Source organism: Vidua chalybeata, chromosome 26 (assembly GCF_026979565.1).
Source record: "Vidua chalybeata isolate OUT-0048 chromosome 26, bVidCha1 merged haplotype, whole genome shotgun sequence".
Taxonomy (NCBI): Eukaryota; Metazoa; Chordata; class Aves; order Passeriformes; family Viduidae; genus Vidua; species Vidua chalybeata.
The window spans coordinates 3,196,910-3,224,806 of record NC_071555.1 but is presented as its reverse complement, the minus strand read 5'-3'; the positions used below and the strand labels follow the sequence as shown (position 1 = coordinate 3,224,806).

Here is a 27,897-nt window from a genome sequence, read left to right as displayed (position 1 = left end):
GTTCAGTGTAGGTCAGGGATGAGGGTCTGCCCCTGAGCCCCCTCAGCGAGCACTGAGGAAGCAGAAAACAGGCCGCAGTGTTTGTTGTGGAGTTCATTTAATTTATACAGTGACTGTCAGCAACATGTTTCACCCAGGCAGCAGAACACTGCAGGACTCTGTCAAAGCTCCACCTGCAGCCACGCTTTGATTTCAGTCTGCAAACACCTCTGTGAATGCCCACCACACCCTCCTGTAACACAGCGAGTGCCCAGGGCCTGCCCAGGTGCAGCACAAGGGTCCCTGTGCCCCACACACATGCACATTGCAGTGTGCAAGGTACACATACCCTTCTCACCTAATTTTGAGCAGCCTGGCACCTCGAGGCATTTCCTCCTTGCTTCCAGGTTAACGAGTGTCGTTATTGTTCTAATCTGTTCATACACAAATACTCAGCTCCACTGCGAGAACTGAACACGACAGTCACACACAGCACTAACACACCCCACTGCTGCTACAGCTACATGGAATTGAGGAGTGCAAGGAAATATTGACAGCTCGGACAGGAAAGAAAGCAACAGCTAATGCAGGAACACAGCACAGAGACCCCCCTGCCATGGAGCTATTTTGGCAAGACTGGGCCGCTGCTCTCCCTTAGAGGGCTCCCCAGAGAGTGCACAGGACAACGCGAGTCACTGGTACATCCACCTGTGCAAGAGCTGCCTCCACTGATGGCAAGCCCAAGGGCACTGTCTGATGTGCCTCGAGGACTTTGGTTTCAAACCAGAAAGCCCAAAAAGTTTCACTGTCCGTGGCAGTACCTGCAGTGGCCAGTGTCAGTCTGCACCCTCCCCATCCCACCCCAGGCCACAGTCAGGCAGCTGAGTCCCAGTGCATGAGGACTCCTGGCCACTGCCTCCAGCTATAAGAGGGGGAACAGCCCTCACTCTTCTCGAGCTGAGGTTGTTGGGCCTTTTCTCCATTTGCTGTTTTGTCCCCTCAGCACAGCTGCCATTTCTTTTCTGCCCTGATCAGCTGCCAAGGAATGCACAATACAGGGAGCACACGACTGCACACCAGACAGACACCTCATGCACTTGGAACCTTTGGGAGTAAACCTAAGGAACAAAAAGTTTCTGTCATCCAGTGTTGTTACCCCAGAACGTCAAAGCTTTTGGCTTTGGGATGCCATGGTAACGCTCCAGGGTGCTGCAATAAGTTACTGTCACGATACACACGACTCACACACACGGGGAGGGGTCAGTCACACCCTTGGTGCTGGGGAGGGTCAGTCTCTCACACACACACAACATTTAACAGTGCTGGAGTGGGGGGCCTCAGTCATCAAACCTCCCCTCACGGATGATGTCAAAGGAGAAAGGGAGAAACTTGAACCCAGTGCCAGTGTAGAACTTGTTCTGGAATTCAATCCTGCAAGAGATAGAAGAGTGATTACTCATTAGAAAGGCATCTCTGAATAGGAACAATCAGAAAGAACTCCATGAAAAGTGGGATTCCTGACTAAAAAAGCTCTTCTTTTTAAAGAGGAAAAGAGGTATTATAACATAATGTATCTTTTGGCACAACCCCCCACCTACGTGTGGAGCAAAGAGCTGTCCAGAGACTTCGATCCCACCCTCAGGGACAAAAAATGGCAACAGCAGCAGAAGGCTGGCCTTGACCGCAGTGTCCCAGGAAGCACAGGGAGCAGAGACAGCATTTTCTACACCTAAAGTTCCCTTTTTCATTAGCACAAGCCTCAGCCACGTGACACTGAGCTCAGACTCCCCACTCTGTTTATTCCCATTTGCACTGGGACGCGCCCGCCAGCTCCAGCCGAGCGTTAGCTCAGCCTCATTTGCTGCTGCCCCTAATGACCTCGAGGAAAAAAAGAATTATTCTAGTGAACTGCCCAATAGTCAGCCACAGCCAAATAGGGACAGAGAAAACAAATCCCCTGATTCCCAGCAAAAACAAGCCCAGGCTTCACAGACACTTTCCACTGCACAATCCACTGGAAAACCAAGTCCCTGCAGGCAGCAAGTGACAGCAAACTGGGGAGCCTTTAACACAGTTCAGGAGAAGGGTTTTTTCCAGCAAAAAAAGGCAAACTGGAATTATTTTTTCACCAAATGGGGAATCATGGCAAAATCCAGAGCTGCTGGATTCAGCTAGCAAAAAGTGATTTCCCCACAGAGCCCAGGAGGGAAATGCTCAGGAAAAGCAGCTTTAGTGTGTATCTTCTGCTGCCTCGCAGGCCAAGGAATCCCCAGGATGAGCAGGATTTTCCATGTGGGAGGAAGGGCTCCTTGCCAACTTGCTCCAGTTTTTCAGGAACCCTGATAATCTCCGTAAGTATCCTGTGACTAAGGAACTGTTCTGTAAGCAAAGGGAAATGAGAGGCACGGGGTTGAGACATGTGAGTCACCCAAGCTCACTGTGACTGACATGTTAACCCTGATGATTCACAGTTCCAGCTGGCCTCAGCATCCAAACCCTCCCTTTGGACATTCCATTACAACTGGAGGCCTGACACTGGACGAGAGGCTGCTCTAAGGTTAGAAAACGAGCCAGCAAAGTGTATTTGACCAAATGATCAGTGTAAATGGTCAGTGGGGTGTCTCCAGGAACACCCAGAACCCAGCAGGAAGCACTGCTGTTGCCAGGCTCACTGCCTGTTAGTGTCCCAGTTTTCTGCTGAACCCTCCCTGTGTCTCACATGGGTGACCAAGTTCTGCAGAGAATTTACAGACAGTGGCATTATCAGCAAACAGCCCAGGAGTCGTCTGGCAGCAGCAGTGCTACAGGAGACCCTCTCTGCAGCTTTTTGCATTAATAGTTAGTGTCAGTGTTTGTCAGACTGTCCTTCTTTCCAACCCCACAGAGTCAGGGTACTGACACTGGAAAACCAGGCAGCTCCAGTCCTGTGAGAAGGAGGCAAAAGTGCAACGGGAACCGCGACTGTCACTCAGTACCCCTGCAAATTCCCACTCTATGCTTGTGTCCCTAAAGGTGCCAGAGCCTGGGGCCAGGTGGAAACCAGGCACACCTCAAGGGTGGCACACCTGACAGACAGAACCCACTGGGGTGTCAGTGCAGAGACTGCTGCAGTTACTCCTTCCCAAAAAGAGCAGAGGTACGGTATCTGTCTCTGGGGTATTCCATCCTGCCTGACAGGAGGCTGCAGCTGCCCCTTGGAGCAGTGGCTCCTGCAGCCACTGCAGGAGAGTTCTGGCCCAGGACATTTACAAAGGAAAATCAAATCCTGGCAGGTGGGTGAGCAGCTGGACTTCACCACTCCCACTCACTGGATTGAGAGTGGGATGCAGCTCCAACACACCCACACCTCTTGGGAAGCAGCACCCTGAATAGTTACAAACTTCTTCTTTTGGGCACAGCCTGTTTTGGCTCACATCACAAGAAGTGACTAGCTTAAAAAGGGGGAAGCTGCTTTAATCTGAATGCTCATGTCGAACTTCATCACTGAAAAGCAATAAATGGAAAGGTTGAATATTTCAGAAGGGTGATATATTTCAGAAGAGTTACAGCAGAAGAAGCTGAGAGCATGACAGCTGAGACACGTACAGAGCTGCAGCGGAGCCCAAATTCACACCCTGCAATCCTGGCAGCAATCCAGAGGCTGTCTCCACCCCAGAATGGCCCAACCTGCTCAAAGAATGCACATTGAAAAAGCACAAAATAAACCTCCCTCATTTGGGACTGCCAGGCACAGCATGTGGAACAACCTGTGAATTCCCTGACCAGTAAAACACATTCTCAATTCCTCCTCCTTTCCAGGAAGGCTGAACCACCCACACCTCAAATTCCTGATAGGTGATGGTTCTCTCACAGCCAGAAATTCCCATCTCCTCCTCCCAGGACAGCTGTATTTGACCTCCTCTCTTCCTTCCTCTTCCTGAAAAGGGAACACCTGCCATTGGAACACCCTGGTTTTGGTTCAGGAGCATAAAGGAATGTGAACAGTGTGCTCTTTGGAACCACTGCAGGTGCCTCCCTGTGATAAGCAACACCCAGCAACCTCAAAATCATTTCAGCAGATCACTTGCGGTCTGAAACAGAACCTTCAACTTGCTTTTTGGGCTCTGAGCCTGAACGGGTTTTCTCTCAGAGCCTGTGCATGAAAGGCTTGCAGGTTTGAAACAAATGTTTAGGGAAAACAGGACTTTGTCAAGCACTCCAGTTCCACTGCTGCCTGCACGGGCAGAGTGATCCCTGCTCTCCCTGCTGCTGCCCCTGGGTTTGCCTCTTTGCCTTTTCACTGACTCACACACAGATGGTTTTTCAGTGGCCCTTCAGGGAAATGTGAACCATTACCTCCAGCTCACACCTGTTCCAGGTGTCTGAGCCATATCTGGAGGTGCAGTTTGTGATTAACACAAGACAGGTACCTCCCCAAAAATGTGTTTTCTGCTCCATGGAGCCTGTCTAGAGCAGCTGCTCAGAGCTGTCCCCTGCTGCTGCTTAGAAATGGCCATGCAGCTCCACAGCCCAGAGAGGCCACAGCCCTGGAAATCCTCTAATCCCCAAGGAATTACAGCACAAACCCACCACATCTGGAGTTACACTGCTGCCCTCTGCTCCTCTTGGACTGCTCTCAGTGCCCAGCAGGGTCCGGGGGGCTCCTGCTGTCACTGCTGTAGTGGCCCAGCACGGTGACAGCAGGGAGAGGATGAGGGACCTGTGGCAGTCAGCAAGGAGCTCTCGAGTGACTGCTATGCAGGGCCCAGGCTGGATGCCAGGAAAAACAGAGGCACCATCCAGCAGCCATTTCCAGGAGTGCCCCCCCGGCTCCCTCAGCACAAGATGGCTTCGCCCCAGGATCAGCCTGGCTCACTTGGATACACAGACACAGGTGGACCAGCACCCTCCAGCCTGCACCCCCAGAGCCAGCACCCTCCAGCCTGCACCCCCAGAGCCAGCACCCTCCAGCCTGCACCCTCCAGCCTGCACCCCCAGAGCCAGCACCCTCCAGGCTGCACCCCCAGAGCCAGCACCCTCCAGCCTGCACCCCCAGAGCCAGCACCCTCCAGCCTGCACCCCCAGAGCCAGCACCCTCCAGCCTGCACCCCCAGAGCCAGCACCCTCCAGCCTGCACCCTCCAGCCTGCACCCCCAGAGCCAGCACCCTCCAGGCTGCACCCCCAGAGCCAGCACCCTCCAGCCTGCACCCCCAGAGCCAGCACCCTCCAGGCTGCACCCCCACAGCCAGCACCCTCCAGGCTGCACCCCCAGGAGCCAGCACCCTCCAGGCTGCACCCTCCAGGCTGCACCCCCAGAGCCAGCACCCTCCAGCCTGCACCCTCCAGGCTGCACCCCCAGAGCCAGCACCCTCCAGGCTGCACTCCCCCAGCCTGCACCTCAGTAGCTGCCAAGGCAGGGGGCAAAAGGCCAAAGCTTTCCTTCCCCACAAGCAGGGGAAAGGTGCAAAAAGGCTGGTTTTCTTTTGCCTTTTTTTTTTTTTAAGAGGCATTGCTTCCTTCTGCACTTACAGAACTACTTTCAGAGTGCTCCCAACCTTTTCTTCCCATTTAAGCATGACTGAGTAATTCATGTGATCTTCCCTTTGCTCTCATGACCCCCCTGCCCCAGGAAATCAGTAGCCTGAGGAGATGGCAGCAGCCTGAACCCCAGAGAGGCACAGACTCTCCTACATTTCAGGCTGAGAAAATCCTACTCCCAGTTGCTCCTCTGATCCCATCAGTGCACTAACAAAGAGGGAATCTGAAGTGGAACAATGAACGCTCTTAAACATGGATTAGAGAAAGCTCTTGAATGTTTTCCATACTTGGGAGCAGAGTAATTCCTTCTGTTTTGCTGGCTGCATACACAGGAGCTTAGTGATGACAGGAAAGGGCCTGCAAAAGCAACTTCCTGTGGCAGAGCCACTCCTGTCCAAGGCAAGGTTTTATAGCAATGAACAAGAGCACGAGAAGGAACCTGCAGTCAGCAGCTATTGCACACAGACAACAACAAACACAGGAACCAGGGAAAAGAATAAGACATGGAACAAGAAAGTCCTGCTGAAAGCCACACAGCACGCTGCTCCAGCCAGCACAGCCTCCCCAGTCCCAAAGCTGTGGGCCCTAAAGCTTTAGTCTTTTAGTGCTTATTTCTAAGCAGAGCTCCACAACTTTAAGCCACAACTGGGGGGAGGTGTTTTACTACAAACAGAATTGAAACCTCGGACCCTTTTTAAGATTTTCTGCCTTCTAGAAGATGGCAATTCTGTACAGTCCAAGTGACATCAATTTTCTAGTTATGAAGAGCTCTCCAAGAGTCTGGATGTTCCAGTAACTCACCAGTGCAAGCGCAGAGCGTGGAGGAAGGCTGAAAGCCCCTCCATGACCAGCAGAATGGCCACTGTCAGCGTGGCAAAAGCAGCAAAGATGAAGAAGAGGCCCAAGCCTCCCCCCAGGCTCCTCACGCTGAGGCCGATGTGGATCACCATGGTCCAGAGCACCTCTGAGAGCTCTGCGAGAGAAAGGGGAGAGGACTCAGGTCAGCAGAACAGGGGGGTGTTCACTGGTAAAGTAAAAACTAAAGTCAAGCAAACCCGCCCTACAATGAGGTGGAAACTGAAGAGGGACAAGAGTTTTTGCAGCCAAGTGTGCCAGGACATTGCCTGCAGCTGCCACACAGGGCAGGGCAGAGTCCTTGCTCAGCAGCCTTTGCTTTATTCTGCCACTTTAACTCGACCGTTCCAGCCAGCAGAGCTGTGGCAGCAGAGCTGTGCCAGCAGAGCTGTGCCAGCAGAGCTGTGGCAGCAGAGCTGTGGCAGCAGAGCTGTGGCAGCAGAGCTGTGGCAGCAGAGCCTGGCATGTGCAGCTGGCTGCTCCCGGGTCATGCACGTGCAGCACGTGCCAGGGGAGCCCTGAGCACGCCCAGGAGCCAGAGCTCAGCTCCCCAGGGACACTCACGTGCGTGGGCCAAGCTGAGGGCCCAGAGGCGCAGGTACGAGGCCGTGTTGGAGATGCAGCCCAGGCAGTACTCGATGGTGTGGATGGCCTGGTACACCACGGTGTCCCCAAAGTCAAACTGCAAGGGAACAGAGGATGAGGGCAGCTGGGAGAGCAGTGTGGGCCAGCCAGGGGGGGAAATGGGCAGGGGGACTGCTGCTATCACCAGGGACACTGTGTGTGACACTGCACACTGACACTGTCTTCTCCTGGTTTAGCATGCCAGCGCCACAAACGAAAAATGGGTCTTGTCTTGACAGGTTTTGCAGAATGACAAATGCTGGGAGGTGAATATTGTTTTCTTATTTTGCCATGTGAGAGTCAGATATTCCAAATTCATCCATGGGCTTAGCCAGGAAAAGACTGTTCAGCAGAAGGTGGTGCTGGTGTGCACTCCCTGGTAAGCCAGAGGTGCTGCTGCAGGAAGGAAGCAGTGCCCCAAGCTGTACTGTGTGTGCCTTTGCTACAGGAGCAACAGGAGCATTTTGCAAGACATGAACCTGCCCTTTTTGAAAGCAAAAATAATGCATTAAGCTACCCTGAAAAAGTCACATCTGTTTACCATTCACTGGCCAAGTCTCTGTGCCTTGGTAATTTTCTGCAATGATAAAAGAATTTACAAGGACGTCTGCCATGTAGGGCAGTTTCTTATCCTGCAGCTTGGGAAAGCATTCCCTGCAGTTTGGATTTAATCCATGCTTCAGAAACTGCTCAGATTTAAGTGAACATGATGTTTGAAATACATCCAGTGACTAATGCTCTAGGCATGCACACAAAGCTATTTATGTTCTTAATTCTCCCCAAGTATATCGAAGGCAATAAATATTTCAAACAATTCAGTTAAATCAGCTGTCAAAATTCTAATCCTTTCTCCACAGAGTGTCAGCTGTGAAGTTCTTCACTAAAGGCTGCCCTAGCCAACAGTTCCAGCTCTGGACACACGAGGCAGGAGGGAATGTGGGAAATGTTTAAACAATGACCTTTCAAAGCTGAGTGCAACTGCCAGAGAGATCGACCCCTGAGCCAGGAGTGGGAGCACTGGGATTGCTGTGGGACAGTCCTTGTGGGATGACACGTTTCCCCAGGTTCAGGGAGACATCAGGTACACCAGAATAGGAACCCCGTGCCCCTCCCCTTCCCCCCAGTTCCACACAGGCCTGTGCACAGCAGAGCTCTGAGCAAACCACTCTCAGCACAATTTTCAGCAGCAGTGCCCTTGTCAAGCTGTTCTGATTTCGTGCCATTTGTATTTTTTTGTAGTAAAATTGGTTACTTGGTAGTGCTGAAACCCACACTCAACCCTGCATTAGTATTAAACCCCCACTTTTTAAATACTTGTTACAAGTGCTCATGAATGAGCAGTTTCTCAGAATGGAGCTTCTGGCCAGTTCAGTTCTTGAACTACATGAAACTGGACTGGTTGTGCTGCATTTGCTCTCTGGGTCAACCAGCATCATCCTTAACATGGCAGATAGTTTGTGGGAAGAAATCTCTTTCAACAGTTTGCTGCAGCACAGAATTAAGAAAGCCACAACATAAAAAAACTGAGGCTTCTTTGGAGGCTCAAAAGTGAAAACTTTTCAGTTTCAGACCTCCAGCTGAACAGTTTCCCAGGTGACTGGGAACAATCTGCAGACAGGGGATCAGACAGACAAGCTGTATAGATGAAGTCATTAAAAGTCTGTGGATGTATGTGTGCATGAACTAAAAATGGCCTGTAACATGAAAACAGCAAGATCTTTTGGAAAACAAGATGCTGTGACATAACAAGTTCCATTCAGCACGTTTTACACCGATGGGAAATGGCCCAGGTACACATGAAGGCAAAGCTGCTGTGCTCTTACCACCTCGTCCTCTGTAGGCTTGAAAACACAAATTTACATTTAGTGCAGTGTTTTGATCACATGAATCATGAAGACATTGAGCAATCCCCTCCTGAGCACGCCACGGAAAGCAGTACCACAGCCCATGCACTACAGAGGCAGGATCTGCTGCAGAGGCATCGCAAAACTCCCCAGCTACCTGAGATCCACTGGTTTTCTCCTCTCCCAGAGGAAAGGGAAGTAATTCATATTACCCCCAGCAGTCAAAATGAATATATAAACAAAATTTCAGTGCTGTAGAAATGCAGCCCCTGAATTTCCACTGGCATGGGAGAAGCAGGTAACACGTGGCACCCGGGAGTGCTGTGCACCCCTGAGATGGTGGCTCTTTGGGGACAAACACAGCCACATCTCCCAGGACATGCAAATTATGCTGCTTTTTCTGGAGTCCTGGGAGTGACCAAGAGACAGTCAGTGAGAAAACTGCTAGGAACACACTTCACTGGGAATGTTGCTGTTTAAACAGCCTGGAAACAGGTAACTACAGTCCCAGTGAGCTCATCCTGCTGCCGAGTGCAGTGCCCTGAGAGCGAGGATGCTCAGTGCTTACCTCTTCCCCCTCCTCAGAATGGGTAGATAACTGGTCATGTTGAATGATCTCAGCATCCTCCTCCGTTGGGCCATTGCCCACCCGGATCCCACCAAAGTTGTGCGTGCCCTGACACATGCAGAAAAGAAAGAGCAAAGTGTTGTTTGGGTTTTAGTGCAAAAGTGCAGGTTTCTCATGACTCCATGTGCAGCAGCAGCTCACAGAGGAAAACAAAATATTAAATATTAAGGCCCAGATTAAGGCAGGTACAATTCTATTTCCCAGCTTGGATGGGAAAGGTGCTGATTCCTGCTGGGGCTGGGGAAAAAAAAAAAAAAAAAGTCTGTCTGAGTGAATCCTTGGTACATTTCTACAGTGTAACTGCAACCATGAGGACAATAAAGGCACCCCTCTCAGAGGACATTTGCTGGCTCTGACAGGGCACAGCCCCACGTCCTGCCCAGCACAGCTGGACAAGCACACACCACTGCTGGGTACTGGAGCAGGTCTGACCACACTAACACAAACACACACACACTTGCTCCCACCAGCCTCAGGCACACCAACACTGCATGGAAAACCAGATCTTCCCCTGCTTGGAAGCTCTACGTTGTGCAAGCAGGTCCTTTTAGAGACATTTGTTCTGACATTTAGCATCTGACCCTCAGCTGCACCTCCAGGACTCCAAAGGGAAAAGAACAAGACACAGACTGAGCTGAAATGCTGAAACTGGGAGCAGATCTCACCTGACCCCTGAGTCTGACCCCTAGAAAGGCAAACTACGACACCATGGATAGAAATAAACTCTGTGCCCAGCTTCAGCACTGCCTTGGGTCACCTGTGACACGGGATGTGACCTGACTTGCCACATCCAGACTGTGGAAGTCCAGGGATGCCCATGCAGATGAAAGAGGCTGAAGGTCCCATTACCTGGTGCTTGCACAGACCAGCAGAACAGCTCCTCTGAGTTCTTCTACCTCCTTTGTCCTTAGAAGCCTGCTTTTATTTTAGGCTGAATTATAAATATGCTCAAAACGCCAGATATGAATCAGAGATTTTGTCAGGTTTCTAAAAACAAATTAGGTAGGCGTTTATGCTCTGGAAACAGAAATAAAATTTTAAAACCCCTCCATATTAACAACTAAGACAATGCTTTTATTAGGATTTTCAGTATCTCTGAAACACCACAAGTCACTGATGACTCCTGTCAGTATTCTATTTATGTATTTCTAGCCTGTGTGAACTTGCACTTGAGCAGCCTTTCCCTCACACTCAACTCATATCCATTCCCTGTAACCCAGCCAACCTAAACACAGCTCCAACAGCTCCAATTGTTTACTTGATCCCTCTAAGCACACTTCACACAAGACCTCCCCTCGCAGCTTGCTGATGGAGATGCATTTCATACGCTGGATGGCTCCTGCACAAAAGATCCTTTTTCATTTCTGACACTTCTGTGAGGAGACCAGAATGACATGAGAGAATCAGCTGACGTGTCCCTCCCAGCACCTCTGGCACCTGGAGAGCACGATGTGCTTCACACAACTGGTGAGATTCACACCTCCTAGTCAGCCAGGCAGATTCAGAACTAAAAGGTAGCTGAAATAGGCAGCACTGGGGAAAGGACTAAGTTCTGGGGCTGCCAAAATCCTCAGCAGAAAGCTCTGGCAGCAAAGAGCCGTCTGTAGACTTAGAAACATGTAAGTCAAAACAACTGCCACCGAGAAGTTTGTTTGTGTGCAACCATTTTATAATAATTTCAGGTCAAAGTGTGTACAGGACAGATGTGTCACAAATCCAATGATTACTGACATGGAGTTGCTGGAGGCCATCACATCATTCTGTGATCACTGTGTGTTTGGGAACACGTAATGCAAACAGAAATGCTGCACTGAGAAGAATCCTAATCTGTCTTAAACCAATACACAAGCAGAAGAAAAAAAGGGAATTTAACATGGGGGGATGTGGTAGCAGGAAATCCTGTGCTGCTCTGCAGGTTGGATTCAGCAGCACTCCTGCAAGAAGTGTCTCTGTGCACGCACAACTACCATCCTCCAGCCTGGGTGTTCATCCAGAATGTATCAATTTGGCTAAACTTTGCTCTTTCCAAGAGAAAGTGTTTTTCACCCTAAAGTTGCACTTGCCATTCCCTTATGAAGTTGAGATACATTCCATGCTCCCTCGATAACCAGACACAAAGCCCATGTGCAATGCATCAGGCGAGTTTGAAGTGCACTCACTGTTGCAGCTGCTGCTGCCTCGAGCGCCTGCGCGTTCGTGCTGCCCTGGGCCTCCTCGGGCTGCCCTTCCTGGGGGTGGACGGAGAAGAGAGAGGGAGGAGGAAGAAAACAAAAAGAGAAAGGGAGACGAATGGAGGGGACATGGGAGGATGAAAGGTGGTCAGAGAAGGGAGAGGGAGTGTCTGTAACTGAACTGATCTTTGACTCGCTGCACATCCTCGCAGCGCTGCCCGATGCGCAGGGAGCGCTCGCACGTCTCCGCGGCGCACGTGTGCCATGTTCCTGCATCTCACACAGGTGCTGTACAGCGCAGCTGGAAACCTACAGAGCACCCCAGCAGACAACCTCTCACACGAGTCTCTAAGTCTCTTTTAATTGGGTTTTTTTTAACCATCCAAGCTGCTTTAACAAAGATAGCTGAGAATTCTGCCAGCCAATTCCATCTCTGTTTCCCACTGCCAGCCTAGCCCAGCCACAGAAATGCATCCAGCAGCCAGTGAGGCTGTTCCTAACCAGCTACCAAAGCCCAAGCCAGAGACACTGTTGTGATTATTACCAACATAAGGGGTTTTTAAAAGCAGGTTTGATGCTGGATCCAGATCTGGGAAGCAGGCAGGCAACACTCTGTCTCCAGTAACACCCACCTGCTGGTATGCCCAGGAATATGCAAAAACACTTTACAGGTTTCAATGCAGTGTGAACCCATGAATCCAAGCTCAGGATGGAGAACACAGCTTTTCAACCAAAATCAGTTTTCATAGGGAAAATATAAAAGAGAGTCACCCACCAAGTGCTTTCTCCTTAAATACTGCTGGCGAAGGACCAGGGGTTTGGCTACCAGCATCCATGGCACACACAGCAAGGCTACCACCACCAGGAAGCACTGGAGCCCTTTCTGCAAAAGAAACAAATCTCAGGTAATTCAGTTGCAGCCCCTGCTCAAACACACACAGAACCCAGCAAGAATGGCTGAATTCCCAGCATGTGGATGCTCCACTACCTCTCTCTCTGGGAATAGCAATTAAGTATTTAATGCCTGCAGCTGCCACCTCTGACTGAGCACAGCATTTAATGCTGAGATTGGGTTAGACTGGGGAAAAATCCAAAAGATCCTGCAAGGAATGAGAATTTGGCAGATGTCTGATACTGCTGGGAGGAAATAGTGTTGGTGTCAGAACTAAGTTGAGAGGAATCACATTGCAGGCATGGGACAATGTTCCTAATTGCTTCCCACAATTAATCAGGATCCGCATGTTCTGAAGCCACAGCTGACTTATGGTCAGACAAATAAAATTTCCTGGTATAGGGATTATTCCTTCCTTCTTCAGCATTACATAGTATCAGCCTTCAGAAATGCTCCATCACAGTGGAAAGATGTTTCATGCTTGATTTCACAATTATGACAAGGTCAATGAAACACTCCAGTATCACAAAGCACCTCTGATTCTGCTCTAGCAAGAGCACTCACCTGCCCACTATAAAGCATCTTATTACTGGTGTCCTCATAGGAGAACAGAAACATGTTGATAAAGTGTATTAAGAGGCTCGGTGCTTCCTTGGATGTGTGAGCATCATAGGCTGTCCACTTGTAAAAGATGAGAATAACAAGGTATCCAAAGAGGGAGGACATGAAAATCATTTCTGGGATAAATCCAAGGTATATGTTCAGTGGCTTCTTAAAATAGCTACAGGGAAGAAAAAAAAAAAAAAGAAAGTTTATATTAGATTTGGTTAGAATTAGGGCAAAAGCTTTTAGTAAGAGTGTGAAGACAGTGCAGGGGCTCAGCAATGACAACAGCTGGGCCTGGAGCACAGGAAATGCCTGACAGGCACAGTTCCACACACAGCCAGAGACAACTGCACTGCACCTTCCACCAGGAGGTGAGGGCTGACAGGCATCTCAAACCACACAACACCCAAAGACATTCCACTGCCCCCACCATGAGAAAACCAGAGCAAAGCACTTACATGTGGTTGAGGAGACTCAGTGCAACACCAAAGAGCATCTGGAAAATGCCAAGAATCACAGACATCTTCATCTTAAAGGAATTGAGGAAAGCCAGCTTATTGCTGGCAATATTCCAGATCTGTGAAAAACAACACCTAGTCAGATAACCAGGGAAAGGAAAACAGGAGAAGGAAAACACTCCCTTTAAGTTAAACAATATGAGCCAGTCAGGAAGTGTGAGGCTCAAAAAGCAGGTTTTTAAAGATGTGTTTGTCCTATGGATTTCTTTTGGGGAAATGAGCAGCCAAGCTTTCAGCTGGGAACAGTCTGACAGTAACTGAGCCCAGCACTGAGCAGGAATCAAACCTGTTTTCATGGTACCTCAAAGATGCAGGAGAAAAGAGGCTGTATCCTTAACAGAAAGAATATGAATATTCATTTAAAAGAAGAATTACACACAGGTCTGATTTCCTGCACTTCCTCTTGGTGTGGAACCCACACAAGGTTTGGCATATATTACAAGCAGAGTTAGGAGGTGTTGATGGAGGCAGGTACAAAGTGGCAGGATTACTGGGAAACGTACATTTCCAAGGGTGACTGAAAAAAGACATTAACGACTTTCCCCAAGGTAAAAAAGTAACTTCAAAAAGTGATTTTCAAGGCTAATCAGATCTGATTAAAGCACTGCAGGTTAGAAAGGGTGAGAAAGCAGCCTTTAATGGACCTCAGAACAAGGGTCTCTATCCCAAATCTGGCATCTCAGTAGGAATTCCATAGTTCAAGAGGATTCCTGCCATTGATGGACTTGCTAAGGGCTGGGCTGGGGAATCTTTCACAGAACAGTGAACAGACAGGAACTTTTCTTTCTGCTGACACAGAGGATTTTGCCCAAAAGACTGCAGAGGAAGGATGAGCTCTTACTGGGTCAATGCCAAATGGGTAGGGCCCACCAAACACCCCTGGGATAGCAGGATCCAGCTGCAGCAGGGGGGTGGTCTCCAGCAAAGCATCTCTGTTTGGGAACAAGATTATAAACATTAACAATAGCAATGCCACCCTCCTTCTGGAAAAACTAACAACACTCTTCCCTTTTGAGAACAAGAAATAGCTTAAATTGAGAGAACTTCAAGGTTGTAGAACCTGGATGGCTCTAGGGATTTTCCCAAATGAATAAAACCCTGTTTCTTGGCCTTTTACTCAGTGTCACAAGGAAGACAGGTTCAGGGGACAGGAATCTTGAAATGTCTAAGGGGAAATAGATGAGAAACTGCATCTCTCTAAGTTTTCGGGGAAAAAAAAAAAAGCCATTTTGAATCTTGGCACGTATCATCACATTTACACCCCTCTTCCAAATCTACCTGAGACAGAGGTCAGAAATTTTTGTTTTCCTCAGCTGGAAGGACAATGGGGAAGGACAAGTCACCTGCTTCTCACTGTGTCTACAAAGTCACCAAGGGTTTACTCACGACCAGTTGGCTTTATTGAACATTGGCCGGACGCTCCAGGAGGAGCCGAACATGTTGAGGGATTTGGAGAAGCAGTCGTTGTAGATGAGGCCTGTGTATGTGGAGAACAGCCCCATCAGCAGGATGATGTATCGACCACTGAACACCATGTTGAACATCTGGGGTAAAAACCCAAAAGGAACAAAGCAATCCGTGAGAACAGGGAAGGTCCTAAAGCCAAACCAGGGAAATCAGTCTGTTGTAGGACAAACATTGGCCACATGAACCAAGAGCCCAAAATCTCCATTTCCCCTTGGCAGGGATTAAGGGTGCAAGAGGGAGCAGAGCAGAACAGATAACCAGGATAAAGGGGCACCGTGGATCTCCACAGGGGACCCAGGAGTAGCTGGAGAGGACAAACTGCACGGCACAGCCTGATGCAACTCCCAGCTGGCAGCACGAGTTTGGAACCAGGAGCACAGACCCTGTCAGTCTCCTCCAGCCCTGCCAGTGGATCTTAGCCCTGGTTCAGCTCCTGTCAGCCCTGAGCCAGCAAAACCAACCTTGAGCAGCAAATAGGAAAAATGTCAGGGATGGGATATATATGTACAGGAACTGGGAGTTTTGCAGTGGCTAAACCCCACTGTGATCCAGCTAAATTTGAGGTGATTTGTTTACGCCAACTTACCTACTACACTTGATAATTTCCTTCAGATAAGTGAAATTAATAATTTCCTATAAATATACAAAAGGAAAAATGAAGGGAACTCTATACTATTATGAAATTACACTACTGTGTGTGTGTGGGTGGGTGTGTGTGTGTGTGTGTGTGTGTGTGTGTGTGTGCTCTTCAGGCTTCCCAGCCTGTCCATGTGCTTCAAAAATTCCAAAGGAGGAGTAATGGGCATTGTCAATTCAATGGGAAAAGGATGGGACTAAACCAAGCTGCAACTCTTTGTTTGAAATGCACAGCTCAGCATGATCTGCCACTTTACCTCATTGTCACTCTTCTGGGACAGAATCCGGCTTTCCCTCACCACCATCCAGACTGCAATAAGAGTCATCAGGATTCCATGGCCAAAATCCCCAAACATCACAGCAAACAGGAATGGGAAGGTGATGATGGTATAGGGTGCTGTAAGGGAAAAGACAACATTCCCAGGGCACTGTGTGCTACTCAGCCCAGATTCATCATGGTACAGTTCAGGCAATTTAGCAAATATAACTCCCCAGCTTCCCCTCTGTTACTGGAAGCTGATGAGTCTCTACTAGAATTCTCTAATAGAGATTTCCACACAGCACAGGCAATACAGATAAACATCACAACTAAAAAATTTGAGACAGAAGTCTTGGACTTTTCTGCATCTGAATTTACCTGGATTTATTTCCCGATATGTCCCAATGCCATAAGCATCAACAATGTTTTGAAAGCCAGAAGTAAACTTGTTAGTTTTGTTGTATGTGGGTGGGGTCTGATTGGTTTGCATCCTGTTTAAAATAGATGGGACAGTGGATCCGCTGTGCTCCTGTTTGAGAAAAACAAAGAGAAGATCAGCAAAGCCACCCTCAGAGCATTGGAGGACTAAGTCCAACACAGCTGTGCCACTGGCATTTGGAAAACTGCAAGCTTGAGTGCTTGCACAATGAGACACTGGAGCAGCTGAGGAAGGCTGCCAGGATTCCACTGCTCTCCACTTCGTGTAGCAGGAGTAAAGGTGAACATTGTGTAGGACAGACAAGAAAACAAACAGCAAGTGGAAGGACTTCAAGAAACCCAACTCTCTTGACTATCTGAGCAGAGGGTGAGTTTGCCAACATCCTGGAGAGCTCCTCTATCCAGACACCAGGACTACAGAGCCCAGCCAGGGTAACTAAGCATACCAAAGGACTCACACACAGTAAACTCCTCACCATTGCAGCATTCACCTGAACTTTAACCTTCACACAGTGCATTTGTTACTTCTTTTATCTCTAAGTCATCATTCCTGCATGCTAAATAAGCTGTCCTCTGTGATTCCAACAGCCCAAGGGGATGGTGCTCAGAGGCTCACAATGCAGAAAAGGCAATGAACCCACGTGGTGCTGCCTCAGCTGACTGGCACAGCATCTACTCACAGTGCCTCTCCTGAGAGCAAACTGGATGGAATCGAGGTCAGCAACAGGACACCAGACTTCAGCAATCAAGCACTTCTGTGTCACGTCGATGTTGCACAGGTTCAGGGTGTGGTAAATCGCCTTCATCTTCCGCACTTTGATGAACCACACGCGGATGTTTTTAGCAGCTGCCTGCAAAACCCTCTGGCGGTGATCCTCAGTTTGGTTCAGCACCTTTCAGAGGAGCAGCAGAAAGATGAGGCCAAATCACGGACCAAAGCTCAAGGTGCACCAACAAGAGAAGCCTTTCCCACAGAGGATGAACGACCAGCTTGCTCCCCCACCCAGGCACAGGCTGCCCCATGCCTGCGGTCTGTGATGTACCCCCAGAGTAATTAGCTCTGCTGAAAAGCTTAAGGGCTTTTTCCAGGGACACTTTCTGATAATTTTCCTCCTCCAGCTCCAAGGTCAGTGGTTGTTTCGAACAACGAACTGTGCCAAGATCACAGGGAACAGTTTTACCTCCACCCAGGTTAAAAGAGCAGAGAAGAGTTCTGCAAGTAAAGGGTGTGCTGCCTTGAAAAAACACACAAATTACCCTGGAAGACTGTTTACTGAAGGGAAAAGGAGAAAGTGTTTCCTACTGAGGGTGTTTTCCAACTGGAACATATCAAACTCAGGCCAAGTCAGATTTCCAGAGTGGAAAGTCTTAGATTGCAGGGAAAGTGAGGACACAAGGCACATGCTGCCTATAGCAGTTACATTGCTTCTGAGTTCCTGTCTACTTCAAAATACCTTTTGAGCTACCCTGCACAACTCCCCACTTGAGACAGTTTCTGTATCAAATAACTAGGTCAAATTCAACCCTTTTTCCTTTTAGTTTCTGAACCTTTTCTCAATTTTTGTCTCAAATCCCTTAAATCTTTCTACATTATCACATCCTGCCTTTCTTTCTTGAAGCAAGCACCAGGTATTTCAGAGGTGGCACCCATGAGATCTGGGTACTAATTACTTTTTACCAACATTCAGGCTGCTGCACAAGAGATTAGTTGTAAAGCAGAAGCTCTTCAGGACAGCACAGTGTGAAAATATAGACAGGCAGAAAAAGGAAGAGCTAAATTAATGTTAGCATTGTTGTATCTCAGCTTGAAAAAAGTTTAAATGTTTTTAAAAGTACTTGCAGATGAAGCAGGCAGTTACACAACATGCTCTCAGAGTCAGAACCTACAGGATCTCCCTACATGAGTTCCTCTTTTCTCTCTGGTATGGAGTTCTCTGTAATTAGTTGTTTATAATGAATTGCTTAGCCCTACAGAAAGATCAAACCACCCATCCCAAATCCTGACACAGAAACAACTGAGCAGTCTCCAAACACCTCTCTTGCACTGCTGGTCTCAAGCTACCTGAAGCTGAAAATCTCATAGGGGTGAAAACCTTCCTATTTGAACAGAATCTAAAGTTTCCAAATAGAGTTTTCAATCATATTATCTAAAATTAAAAAAAAAAACCCAAAGAAAGTTCATTGGCTCCAGTTCTTTTACCATCTGAAGATCATCAATTCTGGTATTGACACCAGAAGCCATTTCCTTCCGCTCCTGAGGTGTTTCTGGGCATGGGTAGAGGGAGGCCCGGAACCTGGAAGACAGGGAAGCACCTCAGTGACAGAGATGGAAAGAAGATCAGTCAGTCAGGAGTGAGGCAGAGGCACCTTGAGAGAAGTTTCTGATCAGCAGAGACTGCCAAGCAGAGCTCCAGCCCCTACATCAAAGGGGTGCAGAAGTGCTTTAGGCCAAAGCAGAAGCTGAGTGCTAAAGAAAACAGAAGTGGGAGAGAATGCTCTGCTCCCTGTGCTGCCAGTGTCTCCAGGCACTGTCATGAGGCTGGTCAGCCATCCAGCTGAGGGGGAATGATGTCACACCAGTGCAACTGCTGATAGAAGCAGTCACTGTTGTCTCCACAGTGGGAATATCCCACTGATGTCCCACAGGCCTGCCCCAGAAATCACCACTGCCTTGTTTCCTTGCATTCCCCAGCACAGCAGCTGTGTACTTTGAGCATTACAGGCTGGGGAGTGGCAAGTGTGACTGTACAATGTGTTTCAGTTACTTATGGCACATTTCATTTGCTTTCTAAATATGTGCTCCTGCAGCCACTGTGAAACAGGGAGTTGAGAAATATCGATATAAAATAATGTCAGTGTGTTTCAAATAATTGATATCTGCCCAGCTGTCAGACTTTCATACCCTTCACAGATCTTCTTGACTCTGTTCTTCAGCTGGTCACCTTGGAAGAAGATGATAAATACAGACTTGTGCACGTAATCTCCCTAGAACAAAGGAAAGAATTGTAGAAATTAGCATTGGCTAATTACCAGAATTCTAATTTTCCTTTCACTGAGTCTGTCCATCAGAGCTCAAATATGCAGAGCAGGTCAAGAAATGTACCTTGATTATCCCTGAACAAGGAGAGCAATTTTATCAGCCTCAGTACAGAATACCTGCACTGTATTTATGTTCACTGAAGCAAAATGCCCCAGGTTATCCATTATTGATTCTATAAAGTAAAGTAAATGGGAAAACCTGGTAAGAGCTCCAAAAATAATGATGATTTTATCAGCACTTAGTTCAGTCAGCTCACCTACAGAATCAAGCCAAAAGAGTGAATGAAGATCAAAAAAAGTGGAGTTTAACCAGTGTGGCTCCCAGGGAGGCCAGAGGCACATTCCTTGCACAGCTGTGTCCGTGGGGGCAGCCAGGGCCCCTTTCCTGCATTTGTTGACAAGTTATTGTTCTACCTTACTTAGGAAATTTTAACATAATGTTTCAAGAATAATTACATTAGGTGTAACCTCAATTTAAGGAAGTTCTGCACTATAAGAACAAAGTCTCTCCTAGCAGACAGATGATTCCACAGGTCAGCTCCCAGTGGTTGGTGGGACAAGGGAACACATCAGCCTCACATGAGAAAGAGAGGCTGGTACTGAGCTTCACCTCCTGGGTCTGTGTTCCAAGGCAGCCCTTCACTAGGCAAGAGCAAGGGTGCCCCAAGTTTGGGCAGTGCCCACTGGTTTGAGCACAGAAGACACTGGATGTAAAACCAGGCCCAATCACAACATTTATTATTTGTTTCTATAGTAATGTGAATGATTCTGAGGTGGATGTTTAAACCACTGATTAGTGAATTATGAAAAAAATGAAAGGTTCGAGTTCAGAGAAATGAGCTTCATACACTACACACTGCCCATGTCCCAAAGAACATCTCCCACGCAGAATCACTCCTCATTGCAGTTTGGGCCAGAGAAATCCCAAGGCCCTGCTGCAGTCCATGTTTTGAGTTGTTTTCCCCCTTCCAACAGCACTCCCCATCCATCCTCCTATTTTTGTTTTAATTAAACAGGAAAACATTTGTTGATGAAGCTCAGAGGCTGCAGCAGGTGCTGGGATGGATCTCAGTGTGGAAGAGGTTTTACAGTGACTTCAGAGAAGTCTGATAAGAGGATCCACGTTTAGCCTTGAAAGCAATTTCTACCAAGGTTGTTGACACAGAAACCAAGAAAGAAAGGATAAATAAGAGAAACCTGCAACTGCCTATTCCAATAAGAACTTTGTTTGTCTTTCCTGACCAATGAGTAAAGTGTAAACTTAGTTTTGTAAGAATGTATAAAAAGCAAGCGTCTGAAGCCTTCTGAAAATGGAGTGTGTTGCTTTGTGCTGTCTCTGCCTCAACTACGACAGGACAGAGGCTTCTGTCTGAAGATCCCTTCTATGTTTAGATCCTGCTGCTGCAGCAGGAGCTCCGTTACCGTGACGGGGTCCTCCAGGGGGTTCTCGATCTCGGCCTGGCGCAGGAAGACGTTCCCGCGGCACACGCGCCACAGCATCCGCTCGAACGTGGGGATGCGCTCGCGGTTGATCACGCCAGCCACGAACCTGCAAGGGGACAGCACGGCCTGAGGGGCTGCACCTGAGCCACCCCACAGCCAGCACACCGTGGCACCTGGGGGCTGGCACCGCACCAAAAGCTGTCAAACCCTGCTTTGACATTGGTTCTTCAAGCAGAACGGAAGGTTCTCTAAATGCACACAGCAAAACAAGTGCACTATAGCACAGGCTCTGTTTTTTAACAGAATGAAATAACATTTTAAAAAAATATAAATCACTGCTTATAGGAGAAACAAATGCATTTAGATATGCAGTTTCTAGCCTTCACTCCTACACTGGCTGCAAGGGTTACAGCAGCCATGGCTGCCAGTGACTTTGTCCTGGGCTCATACTTAGACCTCACTGGACCAAACCCCATGTCCAGATAAAGTATTACACATGTACAAGGAAGCCTGGAAGCAGCTGATAAAGAGGATGTAGAACTATACAGAACTATACAGAACTATACAGTTATTTCAGACTATTATGTGCCCACAGTAGTTACAACTTTTAACAAAGCTCTGAGGAAACAACCAGGCAGGCTTACACAGAATGAACTGGGTTAACTGTTTGGTGCAGAGAGAAATTTGTGAAGCACCAACATGAACTGGGAAGTGAATACAGGCAGGAAAAGAGCAGAGAGCAACAGCCAGTTTTAGATCAGCTTTCATCTGCTTGGTGTGGAAAGTTCCACAACTGCACTCAAATCATTGCTGCTTCCATAGGCTGAGGATCCTAATCCAGCAATCCTGAACTGCAATTACCCGAGTCGGAGCGGGGCACCTCTTCCCATCTCGCTCGGCTCCAGCAGTGAAGAGGATTCCTCCAACAGGTCTGGATCCGCCATCTGCTGATGATGCAATTCAGCCTGAATTCACAAATCAATTAATGTCTAGGGAAACCAGTTAGTGGCATGCAGGGAATGAGGAGCCAGGAGATAGTTGTGGGAGACAAAGAAAGAAAAGAAGAAAGGAAAGGAAAGAAAAGGAAGAGCAAACATAAGACAGCAAAAAGAGGAACAAGATGACAGAAAAGACAGCAAGAATCAGACATGGAAGGAGAAAAACAAGAGGAAAAATGGAATGGCTCAGCAGGGCTTCCATACAAGAAAGGCTTGAGGATTGTTGCAACAAAGGGCCTGGGACATACGTAAGTCTGAAGAAAGGCAGAATTAAAAAAAAAATCAAGTTTTAAAAACAAGTGATGCTCCCAAGATCCATATTTGATGGCACAAACCAGAGAAACACACCTGACTCATGTATTTCCCCAGATATTAAATTAATTTATCATTATTCACCGTATGGTTCACCATCAGTGACACAAACACTGCTCAGAGCAGGCCAGCAACGTGGCATGTCCTTTGGCCAGCAAGGCACTGAAACAGGACAGTTTTACACTGTCCTTCTTTGCACCCAATTTGCAGGCTAAAGTTCTTAGGAATATGGCTTGTAAGTGTCAGAAATTCAGGTCAAGGATGCTCAAATCATATCCTCTTTTGCACCATCTTCACACTTGTTCAATCCCGCCTCACACTCAGTTCTACCTCTGCAGCTTACACAATGAAATGCCAAAGATTACACTTCTGAGCACAACCAGGGGGCCAAAGTCTACCCTCTGTGGAATGTAGGAGGTCTTTCCCACAAAGCCACCAAGGGAACTTGTTAAACCACGCTGGAAGGCAGAGTTTGACCCAAGGACACATCACATCCACGCACACACACAGAGCACAGCCTTGCAAAACCTGTGGCAAGCGCAGTAACTTAGCCCAGCTCTGTATTTGGGCAAGAGTTGTGTCAGAGGGAAAATCTCTCCAACGCTTCACCTGCTTGTCAAATGAAAGTGTTTGCCACGTACAAAAGAGTTTTTGCAAGGCTGACACCAAAAGCAGCTCAACTGCTTGTACACACACTTGCTGCAGCTTAGGATGTTACGTGAGGGAGGGAGCCCTTCACTCGGCTTGGAAAGGCAACACAGGAATTCCTGATCCTTTCAACTTAAAGGTGACTTGTTGCAACATCAAAAACTGAATGAAAATTCAGTTCATAGGGAACACAACTAAAATAAGAAAGTTTGGTACCTGAAAACAAAACACACAGACCAAACATCCCAGTGACTGTTTGACATCTGGACTTCAGGATGTTGAAGAACAGTAAGTTACAATTGTTAGAGGCTTGTATTGTATTTCCAGTAACCAAGACACTGTCAGGGGCAATTTTTTGTGATGTGCAGCACATCTTAGCAGGTGATTCATGAAAAAGGAAGGACAGCACATGTAATACCTCTGGATTTGCCTCACCTGAGAGAGAATTTGTTATATATGTTTAATATTAGCTTGGCCCATTTGGGCTATGTGTCCTTTATTCAGCACAAGTCCTGCTTAGAGGGGGTGGAATTACAAAGCAAAACAGTTTAGAATAAATGTGGATTAAACTAGTTTAACTAAAAGAAAACATTATTTTGCAAGGATTATTTGCATTACAAATTCAATGTTCTGTAAATTAATTTCTCAACAACTCTGATTTGATGAGCACACCCTTTCTAGAAAGGAAATGGCACAGCAGCAGCAGCTCTGAAGGATAACTAAAGCACTGCTGGGGGATTTAATAGAAATAAAAAATTGAGACTATGTGGAAATGGAAGAGTTATCCAGTTCCAGTGCAGGAAAACAGGATTCTGAATATGAGTTTTTGCCAGCAGTGAGTGAAATGTCAGAGTTATTGTGGAGTCGTTTTTACTAGATGAGGTCGTTCAGGATTGGAATCTCCCAAGCATTTCCATGAGAGTAATCAAGAAGCAAAATACAAGAGCTTTCATTATTAAGCATTTTTAAATTGCTTATTGATCCCCTGATCAGCATCCAGATCAGCACCTTTAATCTCAAAAAGGGTTCATTTTCTCCACTGATGGTTGCAGTCCTGCCCTGTGACGCTTCTGGATGCCCAGTGCAAACCCATACAATTCAAGCCCCTTCCAGGTCACAAACAGGACAAAAATCAATGGTCACAAGAACTAAAAAGGATTCATGTCACCATCTATTAACCCAGAGCCAGACAGAAGTGACAGATGCAAAGCAAACAGAGAAAAGCAGATGGCAGAAGAGTCAGAGGGAGGAAGAAGGGACTGCATGCCATTAACCGTTACTTTTCCAGTCTTCTTTTACGCTCACACTCTAGGCAAAGCTCTCAGAGAAATCTCTCCAGCTCATATGGCTCTTCATAAGCAAGGACAAGAAGACTGAGAAAAGGAGCATAATCATCAACATGGTGTGTTGGAACAAGAAATGGCTGCTTGGGCTGGAATGGTCACAGAAGAACAAGGGGACATTTTGCCACCCTCCCTCCCACCGTGCTCAAACTCTGGAGAGCGAATGCCCAGCATGAAGGAACTGGAGAGTCAGCCATTTCTTGTGCAACTCATTACTATGAATAACACAATCTTAATTACAAGTTATTGTAGTCTTCAAGTGTTGAAAGTGCTGTGCAATGGCAGCATGGAGGAAGTTGGCCACTCTGGGATGGTGAGCAGAGGCAGCTCTGGGCTGCTCAGGGCTCCCCTCAGCTGTTTGCTGAGCACAGAAAGCTGAACAGGTTTAAACTATCCACATTCACATGTTACTGAACATCACCTCTGAGCTGTTCTGTTTGCTTTCACGTAGAGCAGCATATGTTCCTTGGTGTATTTTGGTTTATTACTACAGAAAGCAGTTAAGAAAGAGAAGCAGAACATACCTAAGCTTTCTGTGGCTGGTTTGTGTAAGGCTGTGGGTGACCTGCCATGGACTGTTTAGAAAATTGGTTTTGATCTTTAAATTTAATTTGATCCCACTGCAGTTGAAGAAGAGCAGTGGGCAGAGAGGACAGTAATTAACAAGGCCAGGTTGGATGAGGCTTGGAACAACCTGATTTAGTAGAAGGTGTCCCTGTCCAGGGCAGGGGGCTGGATGGGGATGAGCTTTAAGGTCCTTCCCACCCCAAACCAGTCTGGGATTCATCCTCGATACAGAAGTGCTCAGCACTTAGTTTTACATGATACTCAGAAGAGGCAGTGCTACTTTAACACAGCAAAGTAATGGATTATCAGGTTAATCCTGTTTGTCCAAGGGACACTTGTAAGTGAACATCCAACAGTCAAAGACAAGGGATTTTTTGTACTGAAATCAACCCCACAGCCCAGCAGCCCTCACAGCAGCAGCAGTATCTGTGTCAGCAGTGACTTTGACTGGCACACGACCAACCTTGGTGCCTCAACAGGCAATACCTTGTGCCAAAACAACAAAAACAAACTGTTAGATAAACGGCCTGAAGTGTGCAGGAGTCCAGCTCCACTTGACAACAGCCCTTGTAAATACCAGGAGCCATTTCCGTTAAGAATTCTTTGATCAAATCCTGAGATCAGAGGAAACAGGACATCTGCTCAGCAAAAACATGTCCTGAAAAACACACAGCAGCTCTTTGAGAGAACTGCCAAGACTCTTGAGATACTTCAGCTTTACAAGGAAGGGTTATGTCTTCTCCCAAGCAGGATTTGTCAGTGCCATCAATGACATTGGAGAAGCTGCTCTCAGCTCCAGTGAAAGTTGCCAGTTCCTAGCCTAGATGGCATTTGACAAAATGTCCAAGACTTTAAATGTCAGCTTTGCTCCACAACTGACCTCTGAAAGCTTCAGGGTTTGATCAAACGCTCAATTAATTAATTAATTAATCTATTAATGTCAGTGGACTTTGTATTGTGACCCTGATGAGTCTCCCCATAACACTTTTAAAGGTTGAAGAGAAATTCAGCTCGATTTTAAGTCCCCTGCACGTGCACCAAAGAAACTCTGACCCGCTGGGGACAGTGCTTGCTGTAGCACCAAATTTTGGGGCTGTTGATGTGCTTTCAAAACTACTCACATCTTAATTATTTGACACAATTTTTAGACAAACCATTGCTTAACTAGAACAAGCCCAAATCAGCACTGTAGGAGGTAAATCATGGGTAGCTATGTGTACTGCATGAAAAATGGAAAACAATTTGTGCAGCTTTGTCAAACAAAGCATAAAATGACCCTGCTGTCCAAAACAGCAACTAAAATATATCTGAGAATACAAATGGTAATTTCTATGAGAAGAACCAACTCCCCAGGTGTTAAACCCCACCGGTATTCTGACCTCATCAAAAAACTGCTGAGTTTTACGCAGTATAAATTTTAATTCTGTCAGCTCCAAGAAGTTTCTCTTCAGAGCCTCCTGGTTGGTGTTGATCTCTTTAAGCTCATTTTCAATTTTCTCAAAGTTCGCCTGGAAGATGTGAAAAGGAGAAGGAAAAAGGACTTAAAGCAATTCCATGATTAAGTGCTGTTCAGTCTGTCAGAACACAGAGGTGAGTGAGATGCTTCACATCCCCACCCAACTTGCATGGATTTACAGCTGCATCTCCAGCCTGCTGTGGCACAGCTCCACACCTGCCACATCTGCAGGCAACTGCAACTTCTCACACTCAGCCAGACTTTGATGGACTGGATCGATAGAGTTCCTTCAAATCAATAAAATCGTGATAACCTTTATGACCCACCACCACAAATCACGTGGTTCCAGCAGTTTTTGGCCCGTTTCAGTGGTGAAATTGCTGTTGAGTATTCTCACTTCTGTATTTGGACAATGTGAGCTGGCAGAGCTGCTCCCAGGGACAGCTGGAGACTGAGCTAATGCCCCCACCACTAAACCCTGCAAGCATCCACCAGCAGAGGCAATTCCCCCGTTTCCTTTCAGAGTCAAACACTAGTTTAAGTCTTAACTCATCATTACCTCCAGGTCAATCATGTCACGTGGAAAAGGCACCTCTGGGTTTTCACCAGTGTCCATTATAGGAATATTTGCCTTTTTAATCTCCTTCTCCACAAACCCTGTCGAGACAGCATTAGAAGTGTTAACTACAGACATTTTAGCGTCAAACAGCTCCCCCAGCCTGCACCTGGCCCCAGCAGCAGCTGATTCCTTCACCTCCTGTTCCAAGGTGTCTGATTTGGCCAGAGTTATCTTTCCAGGGGGAGGTGAATCCCTGGAGGCAGCGAGCCCTGCCTGTGCCCTCACCCTCTGCTCTGTTCCAGACGCTGCCCTGCAGCTTCAGCCTGCCTTCACTGGATTTTTTTTTTTTTTTTTTTAATTTAAGCAAAAGCTGCAGAGTCAGAGCCACAACAACCCCGGCGGGAACGTACGGAGCTTTCGGTCCATCTCCTCGCACCTCCGGACTTCATTGACGAATTTACGGTGGAACACGTTCACGTCGGGGTTCAGCTGCAGGGAGAGACACGGGACTCAGCAATGGCCCGGCCCACCGGCCCCGGGCCGGCCGGGGCTCCCGGTGCCGCGGGGTGCGCGGGGGACACTCACGTCGCGGAACTGGACCTTGCCCAGCTCGCCCAGCTCGCTGACACAGCAGTACGCGGCCTCGGACTGCAGGAACAGCTGGGCCAGGGTCATCTCCTCGCTGCGGAACAGCTCCCCCATGGCGGCGCCGCTCCCGCCGCGGCCTCTGCGGGGATGGGCCGTGAGAAGCGGGCCGGGGGCGGGCACCGAGGCCTTCCCGCCTCCGCCGCCCCGTCACAGCCCGGCTGCACCTGGAGCCGGCCCAGTGCGGGTCCCCACCCCATCACACCCAGCCCCGTTCCGTTCCGTTCCGTTCCGTTCCCCGCCATTACCTGCCGCTGCTGCCGCTGCCGCCGCCGCCGCCTGACCCGAGCCGGCTCCCGTCCGCGCGTCACCGTCCGCGCGTCTCCCGGCGACCGCGCACGGCCCCGCCCCGGAAGTGACGATAGGGGAGGCCCGCGCCGCAGTGAGTGACGTCATACTCTGTGCGGTGACGTCACTGGGAGCGTGTGCCGGGCCCGGCCCGGTCCCGGTGC

At 48.0% G+C, this 27,897-nt stretch overlaps 1 protein-coding gene across 8 annotated transcripts; it reads right to left on the bottom strand.

Moving 5' to 3' along the window:
* Window positions 1–78: 78 nt before the first annotated feature.
* On the bottom strand, window positions 79–27,803 carry ATP6V0A1 (ATPase H+ transporting V0 subunit a1). Of its 8 annotated transcripts, XM_053965565.1 has the most exons (23): window positions 27,694–27,803; window positions 27,386–27,527; window positions 27,211–27,289; window positions 26,801–26,898; window positions 26,165–26,293; window positions 21,779–21,882; window positions 20,897–21,023; window positions 19,338–19,420; window positions 18,636–18,729; window positions 17,116–17,328; window positions 16,376–16,526; window positions 15,996–16,135; window positions 15,022–15,179; window positions 14,477–14,567; window positions 13,576–13,694; window positions 13,076–13,292; window positions 12,395–12,502; window positions 11,608–11,676; window positions 9,389–9,496; window positions 8,800–8,817; window positions 6,917–7,034; window positions 6,299–6,470; window positions 79–1,410 (listed from the first exon to the last, which is right to left on the bottom strand). In XM_053965565.1, exons 2-23 carry the CDS (start codon window positions 27,500–27,502, stop codon window positions 1,317–1,319), a joined length of 2,607 nt encoding a protein of 868 aa, XP_053821540.1. In that variant the 5' UTR covers window positions 27,503–27,527; window positions 27,694–27,803; the 3' UTR covers window positions 79–1,316. The 8 variants fall into 8 exon arrangements, with proteins under 8 accessions (XP_053821540.1, XP_053821537.1, XP_053821533.1 ...); XM_053965562.1 differs by lacking the exon at window positions 9,389–9,496; XM_053965558.1 differs by lacking the exon at window positions 11,608–11,676.
* Between the last annotated feature and the right edge of the window lie 94 nt (window positions 27,804–27,897).